Source organism: Tamandua tetradactyla, chromosome 5 (assembly GCF_023851605.1).
Source record: "Tamandua tetradactyla isolate mTamTet1 chromosome 5, mTamTet1.pri, whole genome shotgun sequence".
NCBI classification, from domain to species: domain Eukaryota; kingdom Metazoa; phylum Chordata; class Mammalia; order Pilosa; family Myrmecophagidae; genus Tamandua; species Tamandua tetradactyla.
The window spans coordinates 120,565,244-120,587,192 of NC_135331.1; the positions used below are offsets into that span (position 1 = coordinate 120,565,244).

At 36.2% G+C, this 21,949-nt stretch overlaps 1 protein-coding gene across 1 annotated transcript in view; it reads right to left on the reverse strand.

Moving 5' to 3' along the window:
• The window catches only part of EYS (EGF-like photoreceptor maintenance factor), a 1,737,133-nt gene that overhangs the window by 1,042,382 nt on the left and 672,802 nt on the right, over positions 1-21,949 (reverse strand). The window contains 1 exon segment of the mRNA XM_077159432.1: positions 5,430-5,629. Within this exon segment, the coding sequence (XP_077015547.1) occupies positions 5,430-5,629 (200 nt within the window).

A 21,949-nucleotide genomic window follows, 5' to 3' on the forward strand; every position in this document is an offset into this window, starting at 1 on the left:
AAACATATTCTCTATCTTTGGATAAGATACAGACTGTTTATGTCAAATGTTGATCAAAATGGATCATTGATCAAAAATGGATTATTGCAGAAAGAATTTCTTACCCGTAACCATTATAACTTATCTAACTTTTCTGAGTCTTCTTTTCTTGATTTTTCTGCCCAAGCATATAAGGAAATAGCATCTATCCTGCCTCAATTTTGATACTGGGGGTTCATTAATGCTTACTTACCTCAAATGTTTCATTTATCAATATATCATGGTCCCTAAGAGCCTATAATTAAAAATTTAATTATTTTTATTGATTACTTGAAATATTTTAAAAATGAAACATGCCACTGGGAGGAATCAAACATTCTGTTTACTGATCTTTTAATATAATACATTTAGTTGGGTGAAATAATTATGCTCAGTTCAGAAAGAAAGAGTACATGAAGATTAGGTGAATCAGAAGTCCAGGAATACGAAATTCTTTGAAAATATGGAGGAGGAGATATCAAGGAGAGTTGACTATGGAAGGATATAGCAGAATGAAGGGACATCTGTTTGTGGGGGTAAGAGGGACAGAATGCTGGGAAAGCACTGGAGGATGAAAAGGAACTTTGCAAAGGCAAAAGCAGAAAGTGCCAAGGAAAAATTACCTAGAACAAGATTCCACGTAATAAAATAAAAAACAAATATCTTTGCTTTTTAGTGCTTTGTTTTGTGAATCGGTTACTATATTCTGAACAATCCACACAGTGCCAGAGATAAAAGTTATGTAGAATGTTTTTACTTATTTCTATAGTTCTCTGCCATGTGAGTCTAATTTGGATTTTAGTGTAATTTCAACATAGCTTTTATGGTTTAATAAAACTTGCACACATTAAAATGCTATTAAACTGTTACACATGGTTAATAATACTTATGGACTTCTGAAAGCAGCTATTAGTATACTGAACAAAGTCATTAATGTCTTAAAAGTTTACATCAGGCTTTAAAGTTTGTAAAGTTTACATACAAAACAGATACTTCACTTCATTTAGAGAATAGTCATTGCATCTGACTATATATGTTTTGTCTCATTTTAACATATTTATCTGGTTCTTTTGTATTTTAAATAAAAAAGTATGGTAATAAAATTTTAAAAATCAGTGCATTAGTTTAAAGTATTGACTTCCTCACTGATGGTAACTTCTTTTTAGGTAGTTGATACAGCACAGCTTCCTTAGACTTTTACCTCTGCAATTCAATGAGTCAATATACGAAATGTCTATTGATTTTAAAACTAGAAATATAATCGTCAGGTCTTATATTTTCTGGACAAAATGGTTTTGCAATTATTTTAAGTATCAAATGTAGTCTTTAAATAGAAAAGGTGTTCACAGTCTCATCACTTATCAATTATGGGTCTTTATTTTAAATGTGAATATTGCTAAATTGGTATATCTTCATTAGGTAATGCAAATTTAGTCCTTGAAGGGTTTGAATGGCCTACTGCACATATTACTAAAATTAAGGCTAAATGTTTAAATGCCCTTTTAAATCCCCAGAAATAATCTAAAGTATGGTTATTGAATTATCTGAATATCATACTTTATTAGGTACCTAAAAGTTCAGTAGGTGCTTGCGTAAACTAATCCTAATATATTTTGTTTGAAATACTTGATGTATTTTAATATTCAGGAAAAATATCACCTAAGCCCACAGTAATGAGGAAAATAGTCATAATTGCTGGTTCACTCATTTTACCAACTTCAAAGATCAAATCCTAAGATGTCATGCCTAAAATACACTCTTTTCTTTATTTTCTGTTCAAAGATCCTGCCTATGCCTTTTAAAATTCATATGCTACTTCAGTAAGCAGAAAGAATAAATGCTAATTACTCTTATTACATACCATTACTATACTTACAAAAGATTCTAAAATAATATAACATTTTCATGAGACAAATCAGCAATGAAAAACTCTAAATCTGATGTGCCTCTCACTGAGAAAAGCCCAGTATTTAAAATTTAAATAAAAACGAGAAGATATTTAAATGGACCCATAACTGGTCAACAATTTCAATGTTGATGTAAGGAACCATAACATATGTTGTGCAATAAATTTTCTCAGTTGTGACTCTGTTAATTCACACTTTGGCCCCAGCTCTTTAACGAGTCAGGCCTATCATTTAAATTGTTCCCATAGACACAGAAATAAACTCAGTCTGGCCAATAGGGATATTCTGAGACAAGTCAGTAGCAGCAATGAAAATCAATAAAGTAGGCATAAACTCTAAGCTTTAAAAACCTATAACAAAGTGATGAGCCCAGTTACAAAAACTTTGAGAAAAAGTGAACTCTTAAAATAACTTATTGTGAAAGCAGAAGGAAATAATATGGTTCTTTAGTGAGTATCCATTTACAGTGGAACAATGTACCTAATTAAAAGGTGAAATAAATTAAAAAGTAAAATAGATTGCATAATATTCTCATAAGAAGCACTTCTATAAAACTAGATGAAAGTCTATAAGGTAAATACAGGATTGAGAAGGAATAAAAAGAAGTTGAAAGAAAAAGTGAAATGCATGAAAAACACAGTTGAGAAACTGTGTACAATATGTAAGCAATATTAGTCCCAAGGAAGGATGCACAATGAGTCCATCGGTAATAATGATCAAAAGAATAATAAAGTCATAACAGAAAAGAAAACTTTTCAGACTTGAAAAATAAAGAAGAGAAATAGAGAATTTATCGCATATTCTGGTTAAATGTTCAAACTTCAAAAACAGAAGGAAGGGAATTAAATTATATAGGTTCTTTACACACCAGTCAGTGTGATAAGCAGTTTCTACATGTTTTCTAATTAAAGAAATTAAAACTTAGTCAACTTCCTTGAAGGCAGTAAACCAGCTGCATTCATAAAACACAACAATCATGAAAATAGGGTGTTTGATTTATGTACATTAATATTGGACTAAAAGTAAAATACCAGTATCAACTGTACAATCCTCAGATAAGAATGAATCTAATAAATCTGTACTTTGCCCAGTTACAATTTATATGTGAAGCCAAAAGCACAACAGAATATCTTCAGGTGGCACTTTCAAATTCACTCACACAATCCTAAAGGTCTTGGTAGTCTCTGTCAGTTTTTAATTGTGATTTTTCATAACATTTCAATTGGAAGAAAATCAGTTAATGCAAAATCACCAGAAATCCAGTAGTTCAGAGTATTCTGCAGATCATTGAGAGCAGAAATCTTCTCATAAATAAATTTTAGTCAAAATTAAGATTTCTGAATAAATATCTTTAAAGTATAAGGTCACAAGTTTGAATAATTATTTTCTCAATTAAAATCACACAAAATTTAGAACACAAAATCAACAAAGTAATGAGAACAGAAGTATCTTTTAATCATTCTGTGATCCTTGATGACAAACAAAACAATATCACAATATATTACCAGGACTTTAAGAGTGACGTTTAACTTTATGAAAAATTATGATGAATGCAAAATAGAGCTCCAAAGGCTCAGTTCAATTTATTTTTAATGCAAAGAAAACTCAATTATTTTTATTTACTTATTTATTTATTTTACATGGGCAGGCACCGGGAATCGAACCCGGGTCTCTAGCACGGCAGGCGAGAACTCTGCCACTCAGCCACCATTGCCCACTCGATTATTTTAATATAGCTTTAAGTAAATATATCACAGGTTAAATCCTAGCACATATAAAAATCAGACGGTTTACTCACAGAGATTTCCATCTTGCAATATGAGGTTTTTTGGTAAATATAGCACTGTCTAAGAACTGTACTGGCTTGGCACTGATTCACAGCTCATGGATTACCACTTTTGGAAACCTAACCTTCTAAGGCATTTATCATTTACAGACTTCAAGGAGTTTTCGGGTACATTGAAAAAGCAATGAAAATTCTGGAGACAGATGACTCTTATTTTAATGTAATTTGAATAACCTTGTAGCTGTAATGAATGCCTATACTTGTCCTTGGGAGATACACACCGGGAAAATGCTTTATGAATGGTCAGCCTAAATAGCACATGCATATAATGTTCTTCTAAAAGGAGCATTTATAGAGTCACTTTTATAGTGTTTGATTTGAACAAATATTAACAGTCAGTAGAAAAATATATTTTAGTTTCATGTTTATTTAATTCCATGACCATTTGTGTCATTTTCATCAAATAAAATTGGTTTCCATGAATGGAATACTGATTTATAATATTTTATCCATTAGGAAGAAATGTTGAATTTTCTCTTGCTGGGCTTAATCCAGTCACTGCTTAGGCTATAATCCTGAGAGCTATCACAAGGGTCATTTTTATAGTATCGTTTAACATGATGACCATTGGTATTAGGAAATTTACATATTTTAACAAACCACCAGAGTAAAAAGCAGGGTGGATACATAATAATAATATATAATATTTAATAATAACAACTCTGTCTGTATATGCAAAATGAAAGATTAATTGCAGTTTTATGTGAAATTAGCATCTATGTGTTCCTTATATAACATAAGATCAAAATAAATGAGACAACAGGCATCAAAATGAATAAATATAAAAAGCACACCCTACATAGTGAAAAAAGAAAATATGGGTTTGTCTCTCTGTGTGTGTGTGTGTGTGTGTGTGTGTGTGTGTGTGTGTGTGAGAGACAATGCTGAATATAAGGCAGAAAATTAATAACCTGAAGAGAAATAACTGATAAAATTATCAAAATAATATATTTATTCTACTACTAAATAAATATGTACTGAAGTACACATGGTCTACCTTTAAGAAATTTAAGATATTTTGACAGAAACACATTTGACTACAGATTTTAAACTTAAGACCAACCCATCATAGGTTTGCAAAATGGAAGGAAAGAAGAGAAGAAAGATATATATTTTTTAAGCTCCTGGGTTCAAGTACATTATAAAAATTATCAGTTTATGGCAAGTTCTCTTCATCATAAATATATCTATATCTATATACATCCTCTATGGAGTTAAGAAAATGACACCTTAAATATTGGATCAATAATACGGTGAAAGATTAATTTATTTTTAAAAAGCCTAAAACCCAAAAATTTTTTTGTAAGATAGGTATAGAAGTAACACAAATAAATGTTTGGCTGAGAATTATACACTAAATGTGACATATTTAAAAATATTGATTAAATATTTAAGAAAAAACAAAAACCCAATTCTAGGCAGGAGTAGAGATCATTAAATTGGGATATCAGACCATAAGATTGATATGAAGACCTGAGTATCTGAAAAAACATATGAACAATGGTTTTTTTAAATAAATTGACATAAATTTGTGCTTACATATTTTACCATGAAGACTTAAAATCTTAGTATCAATATTTCAAAGTGCGTTACTACTGGGATCTTTGTAAGTGTCCTTGTTTCTATATTTACTTAATTGTAGATAAATGAATACTAACCTGCAGTAAAATGTATTCCCGGGTCCATCCACACCTACTCCTTCATTCAGACAGATGACTAATTTCAGTTTAGCTTCAGCACATCTATCAACATCTATTTCACAATATGCGCCAATGTGTGCACTTAGGCAAATGCAGGTAAATCCAGATACCAACTCCTGACAGAGAGTTCCATTCACACAAGGAATTGATGTGCAGTCCTATATTAAGAAACCAAATTGTATCGTTAGTAATAATCTTTCTTTTTATAGGCAGGAATACTTTGCTAAATGTCCCATTGCTGATTTGCCAGAAAAAAATCATTAAACTTTATTAAAATATGTTCCACTGTCAGAAGACCCCACCCTCCCAATAATGGTACTAAAGCATTATTTCCTATATAGATAATAACTATGGGGTATTCACTACCTTTACTATTTAACACATACCCTAATTTTTCCAAGACAGCCCAGCTTAACTCTGCTGCCCTGGGATAATTATTAATAGTGCTTAATTTCGCTCTCATTGTTATTCTGGGATTGATCACCTACTTAGAGTATTTCATTATCGACATATACCATTTTAATAAAACCAACACCTACAGTATCTGAACTTCGAATCTAATCCTATTGTTTATTGCCCACCTTCTCTGTGCATTTGCCCAAATTTTTATCCAGCATTTCTGATACCTGTAAACATGGATGCACAGGGGTTTTGTGAAGTCAGAGCGACCTGGATAATATTTGTCATTTACATTTTTTTTTTTTTTTTTTTTTTTTTACACAGGCAGCCTCCAGGAATCCAGCCTGGGTCTCTGGCATGGCAGGCAAGAATTCTGCCACTGAACCACCGTTGCACCATCCTGTCACTTTTAAGCTCCTACTTTTACTCATTTATTGAACAAATATGTTTTGAACTCTATTTATGAATAAGTTGGCAACAATCTCAACCAATTCATATGAGCTGCAATGAGAATTTTAAAACTGCAATGAACATAAAGCATGTCGCATTCTGCCAGGGACACAGAATTTGTTCAGTAAATGTTATCTTCCCAACCTCTGCTCTTTGAAGGCTAAGGTCCTTGCCAACCTCCATTTCAGTCACTGATCACTTGCCTTGAATAAAAATGAATATCTTTGAATATTTAGCACCTGGTATATCATAACACAAGCACCTTAACATTATGTTCAGGTTTTATACGTGCTCATATTCTGGAAAGTACACACGCAGTGCCTTAAACATGATATGACATGATTTTTTCAATGCAATGTTAACTATGAAAAGAGTTTTATCTGTCATTCTAAGAAATAATTTATGAGTTATAATGTCATTATTAAAAAGGTTTTTTTTAAATTTATTCTCAATGTGTCATCTACATAGTTTCTTAAAGAATACTTAGAATTCTTAAAGTATCTACACTAATTCATAATCGCTTGGACCTTGTGTTCTCATGTTGTTATACCCTCAAGGTTAGTTACATATACACACATGAAACATCTCTTTAGCATTATATCCTGAAAAGTGGTAATTTTCTAGAATTATCATTAATTGCCATCTCTCCATTCAAACATTTAGTGATTTTTAAAAAGTGTTAACAATCAAAGTTAATGCTGAAAGGCTAACATGGAAGTATTGCATTCATATCATGTATCCATTAGAAATTCTAAGCTTGTCAAAATTACCAGAGTTTAATTAGTATCACTGTCAATAAGAAATGGACCACACCCTGGAGTGTGAACCTCAAGACTTGCCTGAAACCCAGACTGGGATCTTTTACACTCATCCAAGTGACAGAGTTAAATGTGCACTTTTATAAATTAATGCCATTCCAATATTTGTTTTACCTCTGCTAAAATTGCCAACACCTTCAGGAGAACCAAGGGCATTTAGCAGACTTGTAGGTACCACAGTTATTTTTACAAAATATAAATGTAGAATTCCACAGGGAGTGTGGAATAGAAACAATATGTTTCCCTCTCAGCCTTATGGCTGTGTATATAGAGGATGATTTATTAGAAAGCATTGCATAAACTAATTGAATAATATGTCCCATGGGTAGAAAGGGATAGTTTTTTGACTGCCAAAAGTTCTGTCTCTAGAGTTTACAAGAATCCTTCCCTAAATTAATTAGTAAGCTTAATGGAGAATACAAAGCAATTTCTTTTTAGAGAAAATCAAATTGTCATTTAAAGTTTTTGATCTTTCATGGTTCAAAAATTAAGGAGGATGCCTTTCCTTTTATTCATCATTTATATTACGTGGGTACGCCTTTCATTTAATACAATAAAGTGTTTCTCAAAAAGAAGTCACTAATTTAATTTCAGAAAATGAAAGAAATATAAGATGGGAGTACTTAAAGGAATCTAAACAATTGAATTTGCCCCCCTCAATGCTACTTTCATGCAATTCATGTGCAAAAGACGAGATAGACAAGAGTGTTAGAGGAAAAGAGCTGTATTCAAAGGCATTGTGAGCTGCTTAGTCAGAACAAACCACCAGCTGGGACATCCACCTCGCTGAAGATATGTTCTGAGGGATATGGTTTAGAGCCAAACCTTTAACCTGTGGCCTCTGAATTGTGCAGAAGAATAATGAGTTATTACCGGTGCTTATCTTCATCATAACATTTCTTTTTAGCATTTCTATTTTTTTGGAATAAATTTTCAGAGAAACAAAATATGTCAAATAGATAAACATGGAACTGTTTTATTTGAAGATTGGGAACGGGACATAGTATCCTTTAGGCCCTTGCTTTGCCCCCTAAGAACTCCTATTAAGCACATCACAGAATCATCCAAATCTTGGATAACTCAGATTAAAATCTGTTAATCTATTCAAGTATTACTCATATTTAAGTTGCATTGTGTATCTTGGGTAGAGTCTTAAATAGCAGACTCGAATTCAAAGGTTTGGTGTGGGGGCCTGGATTTCTAAATTTCTAACAAACTGTCAAGTGACCCTGATGCTGCTAGCCCATGGACAAAACTTTAGATAGCAAGAATCTATTTCAACAGCTTTATTTTACTCTCAAGGATGAGGATGAGCCCGAGGGTGTTTGAGTAACTTCATCGATGTCTTACAGAAGGACTATTGCACAACAAAACCACAAAGACACGAAATGCCCTGACTACCAACCTAGACCTCATTCCAGCACCAGCCCATTTCTCCCCCAAAGAAATGCATTTGCTGCAGAACCATAAATATGATAACGCACTTGATAAAGTATTAATATTCCCAAGGCTTACTTCGAACATAATCTTCATGTGTTCTTTCTTTCTTTCTCAAAATTTACAGGTTGAATACGATGTAGCTAATAAGGAGATGATTTTGTTTGATTCCTAATTTAATCTTGCATTATATTTGAAGTAAACAAAATTCACTGTTTCACTAAAACAAGAGTATGAAATAACAAAATTGGGATTCTTGCTGTAAGCCTTCATTTTATTTCTTTATTGAAAATTTGTCTGGTAGTGCTTCTGAGAAAGAAGGCCCTTGAAGTTTATACAAACAAAATTATTTTCCAAGAGGCAAGACTGGAATGTACAGACGGATCAAATACAGGAAAGAAAAGTGCATCAGAGCTGAAACTCTAGACAATGCCAAATCCACAAAATAAACTTCAAGATTTTTTGACAGATACTGAAGATTTTGAACACTTATTGTAAAAAACTCAGTTGTCACACACTCTTATTTTCTTAAAAGAACAAAAGAATATTTCAGAAAAAGCCTAAGTGTATATTCAAATCTCAATATCGTATTGAGCTCTAATTTGAAATGATGAGAACTCCAGCCAGGAACAAGTCATTCAAAAGATAGGGAACATGATGTCCAAATGTTGTCTAGGAACTTGTAGCAGTGAAAGGACATGAGGTTAGAGACAGTGGTCAGGAGGAGTTAGGATAGCAAGCGCAACTTCTCTTGCTTCATCCTTCCTTACTCCTCTGATTCAAGCCTGAGCCCACTACTGTATGGACAGTGGTGAAGAGCTATTAGGGAACTTAGAAATTCAATTTTGATGGACCAGGAAAATAGTAAAACATAGAAAGAACAATCCACTAGGAGAAAAAAAAATGATTTATGTAAACATAATATGTGCGCCAAGAAGAAATGCACACATTTTGAAAGAACACATATGCAGGAAAAGATTCCCAGAAAACACATGAGACAGGGAGGAAGGGGTATCTACAAACCCAGAAGGAAATAAACTCACTCCAAATTACAAATGACCGAGAGTCTTAAATGTACTGATGATTATAATAGGCTATGAAATAGAATATGCTTAACTCAAAATTCTGCATCTGATATACCAAAAAATACCATAATTTTTGAGAGTAATACACTTAGATATCTTAAATTACCATCAATAAGGTTGTGATTAAATAAATATAGTATATCCATATAATAAAATATTAATAATAGTGAAGTAGAACCACATATATTCACATAGAAAAATCTACAATAATAGACTAATTGAAAATGCCCAATATTCTGTGTATATGATATATTTCCATTTCAGATGTTTGATCTATTTAAATATGCATTTCCAATCTCAGGAAAAAGAAAAATAATTTCTACAATTACTTCTGGATAGTACCAGATATTTGGTGGGGTAGATGGACAACAGCTTAAACCTTATACTGAAAGGCATTCTGAAAGCTCAGTTACTGAAAGAAGAACTTTTTACCCTAATGTCTTTTAAATTTGTCACACACCACAGAAGATATAGAAGAAATGTTAGGTAAATTTGGAAATCTAAAAAAAATTTTAAAAACTTCTACGTGTTGTTGTGTGTTATATACTAATTTAAAGAGTAAGGAAAAATAGGGAAAAATGTATGTAATATAGTTGGTATGCAGAATTAATAATCTTATTATATTAAATACTCATGTATTACAGCTCACACTTGAAGAAATATAAATACCTAATATAATTATATACATACATACAGATATATTACTTATATTTGTGTATCAATCCCACCCTAAAAACCTAGTAAGAGACTTGATTCCTTAGCAATTAAGTTACAAAAGCGAATTTTTAACTTTGTAACTTCAAAGGAATGTGTGCTTAGAGCAGGCACTGACTTAGACAAGATACTTACAGAGGGAAGATGAAAATATTAACAGCAGTTTAATCATATTTTATTTTTCCAGTCTAGTTTTCTTTTTATATTTATAATTTCATATCGAATCAAGCAAACAAGCAGTACTGTCTTGTAGCAGTCATTCTTCTCATTTCCAATGAAATCAAAAGGCAAATTATATTCTCCCTAGGCCACGTTATTCTTTCCTTACCCACATATTTCATTTATAAAATAACATATATGTAATATACTCAGTCATGAGCATATTGTATGCACGCATGAATGGAAAGCACAGAGGATTGTTTTTAATTGTAATACTACTAAGAAAAGCCATGTGTGTGAGCACCCATAGCCAAAATAACTACATTTTGTTTCAATAACCACAGTAACCATTCCACACAGAGTAATGCATCCCTTTTTAACTATAGCTAATTCCAAACTCCTTTTTTATTAGAGAAATTGTAGGTTTATAGAAAACACATACAGAAGATATAGATTTTGCATATGTAACTCCCTGATATGAAGTTACCTGCATTTTTAGCACTTTGCATTAGAAGGGTAACATTTTACATTTGATAAAAGAATATTATGATAATTGCATATGAATTACAGTTCATAGGTTACATTTGGGTTCACTGTGTTGTATAGTCATAGTTTTAGTTTTTAAATTTATTTCTAGTGATTTATAGGCAACCAAAAATTTCCCCCTTTTAACTATATTTAAATGTAAAATACATGGTGTTAATTATATTCACAATGTTGTGCAACCATTTCCATCATTCATTACCAAAACATTTTCATTACCCCAAAGAAAAATTCTAGTAACAATTAAGCATTAAACTCCCCATTTCCTAACCCTTCCCCTGACCCTGGTAAAATGTATTCTAGTTTTTAGCGTTCTACGAATTTGTGCTTCTAATTTTCATAGTAGTGAGATCATGCAGTATTTGTTCTTTTGTGTCTAGATTATTTCACACAACCTGATGTCTTCAAAATTTATCCATATTGTTACATGTTAGCTATAGCATCAGCTATGTATCAGAACTTCATTCTTAATATAGATGAGTCACATTCTAATGTATATACCTAACATATAGTCTATATCCATTTTTCTTTTGGTGAATACTTATATCCTGTGGCAATTATAAATTATGCTGCTATGAACATAGGTATGCAAATATCTGTTCCAATTCCTGCTTTCAGGTCTTCTGATAATATACCAGAAGTAGGGTTGTGGGGTCATTTGAAAATTCTATATTGAACTTTGTTCTAGTTTGCTAGCTGCCGGAATGCAATATACCAGAAATGGAATGGCTCTTAAAAAGGAGAATTTAATAAGTTGGTAGTTTACAGTTCTAAGGTTGAGAATATGTCCCAATTAAAGCAAGTCTATAGAAATATCCAATCAAAAGCATCCAGGGAGAGATGCTTTGGTTCAAGAAGGCTGATGAAGTTCAGGGTTTCTCTCTCAAATAAGAAGGCACATGGCAAACATTATCTGCTAGCCTTCTCTCCTGGCTTCTGGTTTCATGAAGCTCCCCGGGAGGCGTTTTCCTTCTTCATTTCCAAAGTCACTGGCTGGTGTACTCTGCTTCTCGTGGCTCTGTCATTCTTCTCTGCTCACTCTGAATCTCCTATTCTCCAAAATGTTTCCTCTTTTATAGGACTCCAATAAACCAATCAAGACCCACCCAAATGGGTGGAGACATGTCGTCACTTAATCTAGTTTAACAACCACTCTTGACTAAATCACATCATCCAAGGAGATGATCTTATTACAGTTTCAAACATAGAGTATTGAGTAGGGATTATTTTACCTTTATGAAATGGGATTTTGATTAAAACATGGCTTTTCTAGGGGGCATACTTCCTTTCAAACCAGCACAAACTTCTTAGTAATGGCCAAACTGTTTTCCACAGTGGCTAAACTATTTTACATTTCCATCAATAATGAATGAGTATTCCTATTTTCCAAACCTCTCTAACACTTGATATTTTTCACTTTTATTTAATACTAGCAATTCTGGTAGGTGTGAAATTATATCACATTGTGGTTTTGATTTGTATTTCCCAAATGGCTAATGATGTTGAGCATCTTTTCATGTAATTTTTGACCATTTGTCTATCTTCTTTGGAGAAGTGTCAAATCAAATCTTTTGCCCATTTTTAAATTGGGTTTTTTATATTTTTGCTTTTGTGTAATAGGATTTCTTTATATGGTCTTGGTATTTAACTCTTATCGGATATGGGGGTTCCAAATATTTTCTTTAATTCTGTATGTTGTTTTTTTACTTTACTAATGAATTCCTTTGATACACAAAGCTTTTTAACTTTGATGATGTCTCATTTATACATTTTTACCCTTTAGTCACTTGTGCTTTTAGTGTAGTCTGAGAAACTATTGCTTAACCCAAGGTCCTGAAGATGCTTTCATGAGGTTAAGTTCATGTGTCAACTTATCTAGGTTATGATCTCCAGTTGTTTGTTCAAGCAAGCACTTTCCTGACTGTTACTGTGAAGATATTTGATAGATTAAAATCATCAGTCAGTTGTTGGACTCCATATCTGATTACATCTACAATCAACAAATGAGATGAATGGCAGCAATGAAATCAATAGAATCCAATCAATTAAAGATCTTAAAGGGAGAAGTGATTTTTCAGCAGTCAGAAAGAAGAATTTCTAATTCTATTTCAGCTAGCTAGATTCTCTTGGGGAATTCACCAAAACCTTCATAAGTGTTCCCAGCTTGAAGTCTGCCCTGTGTGATTTGGATTCACCAGTATCCACATTGATATGAGCCAAACTCTATCATAAATCTCATTATATGTATATATGTTTATTATATACAAATACTTTATATATATGTGCTAGCTCTGTTTCCATGGAGAACCCTAACATTCCTGTGATGGTTAGGTTCTGGTGTCAACTTGGCCAGGTGATGGTGCCCAGTCTTCTGGTCAGGCATATACTGACCTAACCGTTACTACAAAGATACTTCATAGCTGATTCAATCAGATGAAAACTTTTATGGGAGAAGAGAGAATTTCCACTTCTTCTTCAACTAGTGAGCCACTCCTGTGGAGTTCATCAAGACACATTATTGGAGTTGTCAGCTTCACAGCCTGCTCTATGGATTTTAAGCACTTGCATTTTCACAATTGCAGGAGATATTTTCATGACTCTCATATTTACGGATATCTCCTGTTGGTTTGGTTTCTCTAGGGGAACCTAATGCAGCTTGGTACTGGAAGTGGTTCTTGAGAAACAGAATCTTAATAATAGATTTTTACAATTGGTTTTCTACTCTGATTAGACTAAAAGGCACTGATGACTCTATCTCTAATAATCAAGATGGCATAAGGTCATGATGTGAATTGGCCATTGAGATATGCAAAATATAACCATTTGATTCTGGTAATTGTATACTTATACTAGGCAAAGCTCTGGGTGAGAATGTTCTTGACACCATAACAGAGTTTTGTAGCCTTCAGAGTTTTAATGATGTTAGCTAGTTGTGGTTAGATACACTAGGTACAGTTATGAGGGTAGAAGACGAACTGAAGGCTTCAGATTTGCAGCTTAGGTGCCATATGAAAAATATAAAAGTTTCCATTAGTGCCCTAAAAGAAAATCTTATTTTCTGTGGTCGCAGTCTTGAGATCTCTGAAAACCACAGAGCCTCATTATGCCAGTAAGAGGTTCGTAATATAAACTAAAATCTCAACCTTGCAGAGTGTCAGCTGTTAAAGCAAGGGCTTTGATCAGAAAAGAATGGGGTTCTGAAATGTGGGATGGGAACATTTGGTTTGATAATGATGCCAATGGGGACATGGAAATCTTGGATTCTACTAAGTCTTTGCTAGTAGAGCTGCAATGGTCTGTCCTGAGGAAATAGCCACCCAATCTCCAGCCTGCGCTAAGGAAAAAGCTTCCCAATTTCCAGACTGTCATGAGGAAGCAGCTTCCTGGCCTCCAGTCTGCCCTGAGGAGTCTGCAATCCCACCTCCAACTAAAGAGATTACCCTTTAGTGCCTGCTAAATCTGTAACTGCTCCCCTGGGAAAACAGCCCTCACTCCTCTGTCTGGAGTAATTAATACTGTTTCTCCAGATGAAACTGCAATGGAATGCCCCCAGGTAATTGGCTTGCAGGAGACTTCCAATTGTTTTCATGATCCACCCTCATCATCCTTCTTTTCTTTAAGACATAACTAGACTAAAGTCCAAACAGATCCTGAAAGGTGAGGTACAAAGTGTGATCCATGAGAAGGTGTGATATACTCCAAAATAACCGCATGAATTTTCGAATCTATATAGACAGAAATCAAGAGAATATGTGTGGGAATGGATATTAAGTGTGGGGGATAATGGTGGAAGGAATATAAAGTTGAATCAAGCTGAATTTATTGATATGGGCCTGTGTTAGTTTGGAAGCTGACAGAACGTGATATACCAGAATGGGAATGGCTTTTATATAGGGGAATTTAATAAGTACAAGTTTACAGTTCTAAGGAAGTGAAAGTGTCCAAATTAAGGCACTGTGCTGGTTTGAAAGATTATGTACACTAGGAAAGCCATGCTTTAATCCTAATCCCATTTTGTAAAGAGAGCCATTTATTCTAATCCATATTCAGTATTATATGTTGGAAATTTTAATTAGAATATCTCCATGGAGATGCGACTCAATCTAGTATTGGTATTAAGCATGCTTAAATGGAGACAAGTCTCCACCCACTCCAGGTGGGTCTTGATTAGTTTATTGGTAACATATAAAAGAGGAAACATTTTTTTTTGGAGAGAATGCCTTTAGATAACAACAAGAGAGAAAGCCACAAAATTCTGAGAGAGCAGAGAACACTGCAGAACCATGAAACAGGGAGTTCAATAGCCAGTGACTTTTGCAGATTAAGAAGGAAAATGCCTCTCTGGAATCTTCGTGAAAGAAGAAGCCAGAAGAGAAAACCAGCAGACTTCACCATGTGCCCTTCTATCTATGAGAAAAACCCTGAATGTCATCAGCCTTCTTGAACCAAGGTGTCTTTCCCTGAATGCCTTAGATTGGACATTTCTATAGACTTGTTTTAATTGGGACATTATCTCAGCCTTATAACTATAAACTACCAACGTATTAAATTCCCCTTCTTAAAAGCTGTTCTGTTTCTGGTATATAGCAAGCTAGAGTAGGCACTAACAAGAGATTACCTTCACTTAAGAAAGGCTGATGGCTCAGGAACACCTCTGTCTAGTGGGAAGTCATGTGGCTGGCATCTGCTGGTCCCTTGCTCCTGGGCTCCAATGCTTTCAGCCTCTGTTCTTGTGGGGATTCCTCACTTTGCTTCTCTGTGGCGGCTGGCTTTCATCTCTTGGCTTCCCTTGGCTCTCTCTAGGTTCTGGCTTGCTTAACATCTCATGGCACCATCTGCTGGGCTCTAAGCATCTCCAAACATTGTGTCTCTGTTTTCCAAGTGTCAGCATTTATGTCAGCTCTGGTCTGAAGTTCCTGTTGGCTCTCTTTCTTTCAGCGCTGTCATTTCTATGTGTTCTAGTTTGCTAGCTGCCAGAATGCAACACACCAGAGACTGATTGGCTTTTAATAAAAGGGGATTTATTTTGTTAGTTCTTCAGAGGAAAAGCAGCTAACTTTCAACAGAGGTTCTTTCTTACGTGGGAAGAAGGCACAAGGTGATCTCTGCTGACCTTCTCTCCAGGCTTCTGGGTTCCAACAACTTTCCCAGGGTGATTTCTTTCTTCGTCTTCAAAGGCCTGGCCTGAGCTGCAAGTGCTGAGATGAGGTATGCTGAGTCACTTGGGCTGTGCTACGTTGTGCTCTCTCATTTAAGCACCAGCCAATTAAATCAAATGTCATTCATTGCAGCAGGGACGCCTGCTAGCTGACTGCAGATGTAATCAGCAACAGATGAGGTTCACATGCAATTGGCTCATGTCAGCAGCAACAAAACCAGGTGCCTTCACCTGGCCAAGTTGACAACTGAATCTAACTACCATACTATGTTTTCTCCAAAATGTTTCCCCTTTTAAATTCTCTAGTAAGCTAATCAATACCAACCTAGAATGGATGGATTCACATCTCCATCTAATCAAAAGATCACATCCATAATTGGGCGAGCCATGTCTCTGTGGAGATAGTCTAATCAAAGCTTTCCAGGCTATGGTATTGAAATAAAATTAAGAGAAATGGCCATCTCCAGAAGATTGGATAAGGATTACTTTTTTTTTTCTGGGGTATATAATATTTTCAAACTGGCACAAGGTCCACCAAGTAGAAATTCTGCATTGAATGTTGTTGCTTGAGGAGTTAGGAAGGGTTTTAACTGTTTGGATGGTTGGTTGAAAAATGAAACAAAAAGGACTGATATTATCTGAGGTTGAAATGTTAGAACTGCCCTTGTGTAATGTAGATAAATGGATTGAGAGACTTAGAGAGATTGCAATGTTAGAGTGGATTTATCACTGAAGACCCACTTACACACCCCAGGAATGTCCAGAGGACACACCTGTGACCAGGACTTTAAAGAATAAGTTTGTGAAACTAGTTCCATTGTCCCTGAAGAGCTGTGTAGTTGCCCTTCTCTGTATATTAATATTACTGGGAGAACTGCTGTCACTGAGCTAGAATCCTTAAACACAATGGGGATGATTGGATCCTGAGTTAACAGAAGCCATGTGGCAACAGTTAATCACCATAACTAAGGTGAGTGTGGCCACCATAATGGACAGCATATTCAAAGCAGCAGTGAAAATAATATGACTCACAGAGATTTGTGGTGTGGTCTAGTAGATCACAGAATACCTAGAAGTAAAATATATATGCAGTCTACCAAATTCTTATTTGAGCTGTATAAGCAAAAAAGTTCTAGGTGAATTGAACAAAAGTCTAACTTGAATTACAGAAACAGAGAGTCATGGCGCCTTAATTTCCAGACTTGAGACAGTTTACAAACCCAGAATCCTTTGAATTAGGGGACGGCCAGGTACTTTTGGGGTAGTACCCTGTTACACTGCCCCAAATTTTACACTATTAGCCTTCCTCCCAGCTTTCCCCAAGGAGATCTATGGCCTTTTACCAGTGTGATTGTGCCTTAGGGAAAAGGAAATGATCAGATATCTCTGAAATTATTGCACAAGTGACACTATGCAGGAGATATTCCAGGAAACCCAAAATGTCACTCTGGTCCACCAGTCAGAGTAGAGACTTATGGAGATCAGGTGATCAATGGAGTTTTAGCTCGGGTCCATCTGACAGTGTGTCCAGTGGGTTCCTAGACCCATTCTGTGGTTATTTTCCCAGATCCAGAATGCATAATTGTAACCAACATACTCAGCACCTTGCAGAATCCCTGCATTGGTTCCCTGACTCATGGAGTGAGAGCTATAATGGTAGGAGAGGCCAAGTAGAAGCCCCTAGAATGGCCCCTTCCTAGCAAAATAGTGAATCAAAAGCAATACCAGATACCTGGAGGAATGCAGAGATTAGTGCCTCTCTTAAGGATTTGAAGGATGCAGGGGTAATGATTCCCAACACCTCCCCATTCAACTCTACTATTTGGCCTGTGCAGAAAGCAGATATGTCTTGGAGGATGACAGTGGATTTTCATAATCTTAACCACTTGGTGAATCCAATTGCAGATCTGTTCCAGATATGGTATCACTGCTTTAGCAAGTCTGCACATCTCCTGTTACCTGGCATGCAGTTACTGATCTCGCAAATCTTTTTTGCTCAACAACTGTTAGTAAAGACCAACAGAAACAGTTTACACTGAACTGGCAAAGCCAGCAGTACACTTTCACTGTCCTACCTAGGGGTATATCAACTCTCTATCTTATGTCATAATCTTATCTGCAGGGACTTTGATAGTTTCTCCTTCCCACAAGGTATCACACTGGTCCATTATATTGGTGATATTATGTTGATTGGACCTAATGAGCAAAAAGTAACAACTACTCTAGACTTGTTGGCAAGGCATTTGCATGTCAGGGGGTAGGAGACAAATCAAAAGAAAAAAATGCAGGTTATTTCCATCTCAGTGAAATTTAGGTGTCCAGTGGTGTGGGGTATGGGACCTTCTAAGTTGAAGGATAGACTGCTGTGTCTAGCCCCTCCTACAACCAAGACATGGGGCACAATACCTAGTTGGCCTCTTTGGATTTGGGAGACAACATATTCCTCATTTGGGTGTGCTATTCCAGCCTATTTACCAAGTGAGCAGAAAAGCTGCTAGTTTTGAGTGGACAGAACAAAGGGACCTGTGACAGGTCCAGGCTCCTGTGAAAACTGCTCTGTCACTTGGGTCGTATAATCCAGCAGCTCCAACAGTGCTAGAAATGTCAGTGGCAAACAGAGATGCTATCTCTGGAGCCTTTGGCAGACCCTTATAGGAGAATCACAACGTTGGACCATAGGATTTTGGAGTAAAGCCTTACTATCTTTTGCAGATAGTTACTTTCCTTTTGAGAAAGAGTTTTTAGCCTGCTACTTGGGCTTAGTAGAGACTGAATGCTCAATCATGGGCCACCAAGTTTCCATGAGACCTGAGTTGCCTAACATGAGCTGGGTATTGTCTCATCCACTAAGCCATAAAGTTGGGCATGCACATCAGCATTCCATCACAAAATGGAAATAGCATATAGGAGATAGGGTTTGAGCAGGTCCTGAAGGCACAAATAAGTTACATGAGGAAGTGGCCTAAACATCCATGGCCCCCACTCCTGCCACATTACCTTCTCTTTCCCAGTATAGATCTATGGTCTCTTGGGGAGCTCCTTACAGCCAGTTGACTGAGGAACACAAAGCTCGGGCCTGGTTTACAGATGGTTCTTCATGATATGCAAGTACCACCCAAAAGTGAACAGCTGCAGCACTACAGCCCCTTTCTTGGAAATCCTTACAGGACAATGGTGAGAGCAAATCCTCCCAGTCAGTGGAACTTCAAGCAGTGAACCTGGTTGTTCACTTTCCTTAGAAAGGGAACTAGCCAGAGGTGCATTTGTAAACTGACTCATGGATTACTGCTAGTGGTTTGGCTGGATGGCCAGGGACTTGGAAGGAGCATTGTGTTAGTTAGATTCAGTTGTCAACTTGGCCAGGTGAGCATACCTAGGCTTGTTGCTGCGGACATCTGCAGTCGGCTAGGAGGTGTGTCTGCTGCAAATTGGCTGGTGCTTAAATGAAAGATCGCACAGCTAAGAAGCTTGGCATTCCTCATCTCAGCACTTGCAGCTCAGCCCAGGCCCTTGGAGACGCAGAAAGAAGTCACCCCGGGGAAAGTTGTTGGAACCCAGGGGCCTGGAAAGAAGACCAGCAGAGACCATCCTGTGCCTTCCACGTAAGAAAGAGCCTCAGTGGGAAGTTAGCTGCCTTTCCTCTGAAGAACCAGCAAAATAAACCCCCTTTTATTAAAAGCCAATCCATCTCTGGTGTGATGCATCCCAGCAGCTAGCAAACTAGAACAAGAATGATATGAAAATTAGTGACAAAGACATTTGGAGAAAAGGTATGTGGATAGATTGTCCTATATGAATGCTCAGCAGTGGGTGACTTTGGCAAAGGAAGATTTTTACTAATCAAATGGATAAGATAACCTGTTCAGTGGATCGAAGTCATCCTCTTTCCCCAGCCACTCCTGCCATTGCCCAATGGGCTCATGAACAAAGTGGGCATGGTGGAAGGGATAGAGGTTATGCATGGGCTCAGCAACATGGACTTTCACTTACCAAGGCCAATCTGGCTACGGTTACTGCTGAGCACACAATCTGCCAGGAACAGAGACCTGCACTTAGTGCCCAAAATGGCACCATACTATGAGGTGATCAGCCTGCTACCTGGTGGCACATTGATTATATTGGACCACCTTCATTATGGAAGGGGCAGCAATTTGTTCTAACTAGAAGAAATACATACTCTGGATATAGTTTTGTCTTTCCTGCATCCAATGCTTCTGCCGAAACTACCATCCATGGACTTGCAGAATGCTTTATTCACCATCATGGTTTTCCACACAACATGACTTCTCATCATGGAACCCACTTCACAACAAATGAATTATGGGAATGGTCACATGTTCATGGAATTTTTGGTCTTACCATGTTCCCCATCATCGAGAGGCTGCTGGATTGATACAGCAGTGGAATGGACTTTTGAAGATCCAATTACAGTGCCAACTAGGTGGCAATAACTTGAAGGGCTGGGGAAATGTTTTCCAGGAGACTGTACATGTTGTGAATCAATGTCCAATCTACGGTGCTATTTCTCTCATAGACAGGATTCATGTACAGGAATCAAAGGGTGGAAATGGGAATGGCACCACTCACTATCACCCCTAGTAATCAAAAAGAAACATTTTTGCTTCCTCTCCCTGAAACCTTAAGCTCTGCTGGCCTACAGATGCTAGTTACAAAAGGAGGAGGGCTCCTACCAAGAGATGCAACAATGATTTCAATGAACTGAAAGTTAAGACTGCCACCTGGCCACTTTGGGTTTCTCATGCCTCTGAATCAACAGGCAGGGAAAGGGATTACTGCACTGGCTGAGATGATTGATCCTGACAATCAAGGGGAAATAAGACAGCAACTATACAATGGAGACAAAGAAGAGTTTTCCTGTAATACAGGAGATCCCCTAGGAGGTCTCTTGGTACTACCATGACCTGTGATTAAAGTCAATGGAAAACTGCAACATCCCGATCCAGGCAGGACAGCCAAAGGCCCAGAAACCTCAGGAATAAAGGTCTGGGTCACCCCTCCAGACAAAGAACAATGGCCAGATGAAATGTTTGATGAGGGTAAAGGGAACATAGAATGGGTAGCTGAAGAAGGTAGTGAAAAATATGAACTACAACCAAATGACTAATTACAGAAATGAGGACTGTGGTGGTATGAATATTTCCTCCTTTTTGTTATGAGTATGTATGCATTTGTACATAAAGCAAATATCTTGTTTTCTTCCTATCACATAACATAGCTTTATTGTTCATGTTATAGTGCTTAAGTTATAGGACATAAAGTTTAAGAGTGAATGTTACCTAGGTGATTGCATCCTATCTTGGAGAGATTTAGTGAATTTCCAGTTGTACACAGGACAGCTGAGTATTATTAGGCAAAGCATAGTTTTGAATTGATGTGTATAGCTGTCAAGTTGACAAGAGGTGGACTGTGATAGTTGGGTTTTGGTGTCAATTTGACCAAGTAATGGTGCCCAGTTTTCTGGTCAGGCAAGCACTGGCCTAACCATTACTGCAAGGATATTTTGTGGCTGGTTGGTTTATTAAATCATCAGTTGATTTCTGATGTAACTGATGACATCTACAAGCACCTAAGGGTGTATCTCCCACAAACAAGATAATCCAGTCATTTGGATTTGATTCAATCAGTTTAATACTTTTAGGGGAGAAGAGAAAATTTTCACTTATTTAGCCAGCAAGCCTCTCCCATGGAGTTTGT